Source organism: Benincasa hispida, unplaced genomic scaffold, assembly GCF_027475165.1.
Source record: "Benincasa hispida cultivar pf3 unplaced genomic scaffold, pf3_genome.v1.1 HicScf263, whole genome shotgun sequence".
Lineage (NCBI taxonomy): Eukaryota > Viridiplantae > Streptophyta > Magnoliopsida > Cucurbitales > Cucurbitaceae > Benincasa > Benincasa hispida.
This window is the reverse complement of record NW_028326342.1, coordinates 18,031-22,536: the sequence shown is the minus strand read 5'-3', so window position 1 is coordinate 22,536 and position 4,506 is coordinate 18,031. Positions and strand designations below refer to the sequence as shown.

Genomic DNA, 4,506 nt, shown 5'->3' with positions numbered 1-4,506 from the left:
CAGATGTTGTGACCGGTAATGTTATGTTATGTGGACAGTCTGCTTATGTTTTATTTGATCTTGGTGCCACACATCCATTTATATCTAGCATGTATACACCTAGTATAAATAGGTTAGTTGAACCTATGCCTGAAGAGTTATTTATCTCTACCCCTTTGGGGGATGTGATAGTAGTAGATAGATGCTATAATCATTATGAGGTACTGATCAATGGTCAGAACTTCTATGCTGATTTACTTCGTTTAGAACTATTGGAGTTTGATGTTATCCTGGGGATGGATTTTCTAAGTAGGTATCATGCTTCAGTAGACTGTTACAAGAAGGAGGTAGTGCTCAAAAAATCAAATGGCCAGGATGCAATGCTGACAGAAAGCAAACGATTAGTCGCGGGGAATTTGATATTGACAGTGAAATCTCAGAAGCTATTGAGCAAGGGATGTAAAGCCTATCTGGCTCATGTGATGGTTGCTCAAGGGAAAGAGCTGAACCCAAAAGATGTCCCAGTGGTAACTAAATTTCGGGATGTATTCCCTGAAGAACTATCAGGATTACCATCCGACAGGGAGGTGCAGTTTACTATTGACTTAGTTCCAGGAACAACTCCTATATCGCAGGCACCGTATAGAATGGCGCCGACTGAGTTGAAAGAATTAAAGGTTTAGCTGTAAGAGTTAATTGACAGGGGATACATTCGACCTGGTGTATCGCCTTGGGGAGCTCTGGTATTGTTTGTGAGGAATAAAGACGGTACACTTAGATTGTGTATCGACTATAGGCAGTTGAATAAGGTAACAATTAAGAACAATTATCCGTTACCACACATTGATGATTTTTTTTATTAGCTAAGAGGAGCCACGGTGTTTTCAAAGATAGATCTGAGATCGGGTTATCATCAACTGAAAGTGAGGGAAGCTGACATTCCTAAAACCGCATTTAGAACACAATATGGACATTATGAATTTTTAGTAATGCCATTTGGATTAACAAATGCCCTTGCGGTATTCATGGATCTTACGAACCTGACCAAGAAAGGCGTGAGGTTTGAATGGTCGTTGGAGTGTGAACATAGTTCCCAAGAGCTGAAGCAGACACTAGTATCAGCACCAGTGCTTACCTTGCCTATTCCAGGTAAGGAATTTGAGATTTATTGTGACGCATCCCAACAAGGATTGGGATGTGTGTTGATGTAGGATAGGAAGGTGATTGCATATGCATCTCGTCAACTTAAGAAACACAAGGACATTTATCCCACACATAATCTAGAGTTGGCAGCAGTTGTTTTGGCTCTGAAGTTGTGGAGACATTACCTTTTTGGAGAGCGCTGCAGGATATTTACAGATCACAAAAGCTTAAAATATATCTTTGATCAAAAGGAGTTAAATCTAAGACAATGAAGATGGATTGAATTTATTAAAGATTACGACTATTCCATCGAGTACCACCCCTAGTAAGGCTAATGTTGTAGTGGATGCGCTAAGTAGGAAATTTTCGGGACTCAGGGCCATTATTGGTTCAATAAGAGGAATGTTATTACAAGAATTCAGGAATTCTAGAACTGCCTTGTCAATGGAGTCGTCAGGAGAATTGATAGCTACTTTCTAGGTAAGGCCTACCTTAGAAAACCTTAAGTAGGATCAGTTGGAAGACCCTGATCTTCAGAAGATTGTTGATGATGTAAGGAAGGGCATCAGGGTTGACTTCCAACCGAGAGTAGATAATATACTAGAAAAGGGGGGGGAGAATGTATGTGCCTAACAAGCTATAGCTTAAACAAGCCATTCTAGAGGAAGCACATAGTTCCGCTTATGCTATGCATCCAGGAAGCACCAAGATGTATAGAACTTTGAAAAAAATCTTATTGGTGGCCTAGGATGAAGAAGGACATAGAAAAATATGTGGACCAATGTATAATCTGTCAACAAGTAAAACCTGAGAGACGAAGACCAGCAGGATTACTCAATCCACTCCCAGCGCCTGAGTGGAAGTGGGAGCATGTGACAATGGACGTTTTATTTGGATTGCCTAAGACACCCTCAGAATTTGATGGCATTTGGGCAATAGTCGATAGACTAACCAAGATGGCCAAGTTCATACCAGTAAAGGTTACTTTTCCACTAGACCGTCTAGCTAAGATTTATGTGGATAGGATAATCAGTCAATATGGAGCCCCATTGTCGATAGTGTCGGATCGGGACTCGAGGTTCACCTCAAAATTTTGGCCTAGTTTACAGAAGGCTATGGGAACTAAATTGCATTTCAGTACGGCTTTTCATCCACAAATTGATGGACAGTCGAAAAGAACTATACAAACACTGGAAGATGTGTTAAGAGCTTGTGTACTTCAATTCAAAGGAAGTTGGGATACGCACCTACCGTTGATTGAATTTCCCTACAACAATAGCTACCATTCTAGTATCGGAATGGCTTCTTATGTAGCATTGTACGGCCAACCTTGTAGGACCCCAGTATGCTAGAATGAAGTCAGAGAACGACAATTATTGGGTCCATAATTAGTTCAACAAACAACAGAGAATGTGAAACTTATCAGGGATATTCTTAAGGCGGCTTGCGATAGACAGAAGAGCTACGCTGATAAGCGAAGAAGAGAACTAGAATTTGAAGTTGAAGAACAGGTATTTCTCCGGTTATCCCCATGGAAAGGAATTCTCCGGTTTGGGAGAAAAGGGAAGTTAAGTCCACGATACATCAGACCATATGAAATTGTGGAACAGGTTGGTCCAGCAGCTTATAGGTTGCAGCTGCCTATGGAGCTAGCTCATATTCGCAATGTATTTCATGTGTCGATGCTAAGGAAATATGTGCCTGATCCTATGCACATACTAGCAACACAACCGATACAACTCAAAGAAGATTTATCTTACAAGGAGGAGGCCATCGAGATCTTGGACAGGAAAGACCAGGTACTCAGAAATAAGACGATTCCTTTGGTGAAGGTGCTATGGCATAATCATGAAATCGAGGAAGCTACCTGGGAATCTGAAGAGCAAATGAGGAAGAGATATCCTCAACTTTTCAAATGACATATCAGGTAAATTTCGAGGACGAAATTTCTTTTAAGGGGGGAATGATTGTAAACCCCAAACTCTAGGTTTCCTAGATAAGCATGTTTAGCTAAAGGAATTTCATATTATATATTTATTAAGTAGCAATTCATGTTTATCTATAGGAGTTATGATGGAAGGGAAGGAAAAACATACTAAATGACGGGTGACGTAGTAGTTAATCCTTGAACTCTGGAGGTGGCGGGAAGGTTTTGGAAGAAGAAATTCAAAAGCATGGTTTCGGCAATTGACATCAACAAATTTAGTAAAATTAGTGCCATTCGAAAACTGAGAGAAGCTAGTTTGCGAGGTTTTCTTGCTAGAGGAAGATTGCACAAGGAGAAGAACAAGAAGTGAGGAAAGGATAGAGAAGGCAGAATCTTGGGTTAATCAGGGCCCGAGGTGAAGATTGGAAGTTCCAGGCCAAACTAGAAGAATTCTTTGCTGAAATTTTAAGGTAATAAAGTTACTCAATTCTAAACAAGTTTGTAGAAGAAAGTTTCTTGAAAAGAGCTCTGGATTTTGAGTTATGAATTTTTAAAGTTGTAAAAGGGAATCGGTGCATAAGTAGACAGCTGCTTGGGTTGAATAAACAACTAGTTCACCGTGGGAGTTGTAGCGAGATGAAGGGATGAGGATCTTGCCTATAGAGGAAATCTCGCTGATCTCGCTCTAGAGAATCTCACCAATCTTTCTCTGGAAGGAAATCTCGCTAGGAATTGGGCTGAGTATCGCTGGTAAGGTGAGTATCGCTAGGATGAAAATTTTCCAGGAAAAGCTTGATCTCGCTCTAGAGGATCTCACTGGTATCGCTCTAGAGGATCTTGCTGGCATCGCTCTAGAGGATCTCGCTGACCTTGCTCAGGGGGATCTTGCCAGTAAAGCTGTCTATGTTGATGAAAGTTTCTTTAATAAATGCATTAAGTGAGGTATTTTACTAAGAATTCTAAGTAGTTTAATCGGGAATTATATCTTTTCAGGCCAAGAAGAGCTAGGGGAAGCGTATAAACCATTAAGAGCCTAACGAACGGTGAGTGACTAAGTAAACTTAAGTTTCCAATACTCATGCATATATGATTAAGTAAAGCACAGTAACATTACTGATGAATTTATACTTCCTCAAGCAACAAATGGTTAGAGAATAACTTAACGCATGTTTTCCGACTTGTATGTGTGTAACACAGGCCAAGGTATGTCGTGTAATTATTACAAAAGCTATGTTTCAGATTTTGACATATGCTTCCTAAAGGAAGGCTATAAGAGAATGAGTTCTTATGTAAATGAGTGGAAATGGAATAGTTCTTGTGTAAATACTAGGCAGAGGAACTTAATTTGATGTTAGAAAATACACATTTGATACCGAAAGACGTTTGAGAAAGTATCTAGCCAATTTGGTACCGAAGGACATTTGAGAAGGTACCTGGCCAATTTGATATTGAAGGAC

General features: G+C 40.0%; 1 protein-coding gene across 1 annotated transcript; it reads left to right on the top strand.

Moving 5' to 3' along the window:
- Positions 1–125: 125 nt before the first annotated feature.
- LOC150030369 (uncharacterized) lies at positions 126–662 on the top strand. Its single transcript, XM_090309795.1, has one exon. The coding sequence runs from the start codon at positions 126–128 to the stop codon at positions 660–662; it is 537 nt and encodes a 178-aa protein (XP_090165921.1).
- The last annotated feature ends 3,844 nt before the right edge of the window (positions 663–4,506 follow it).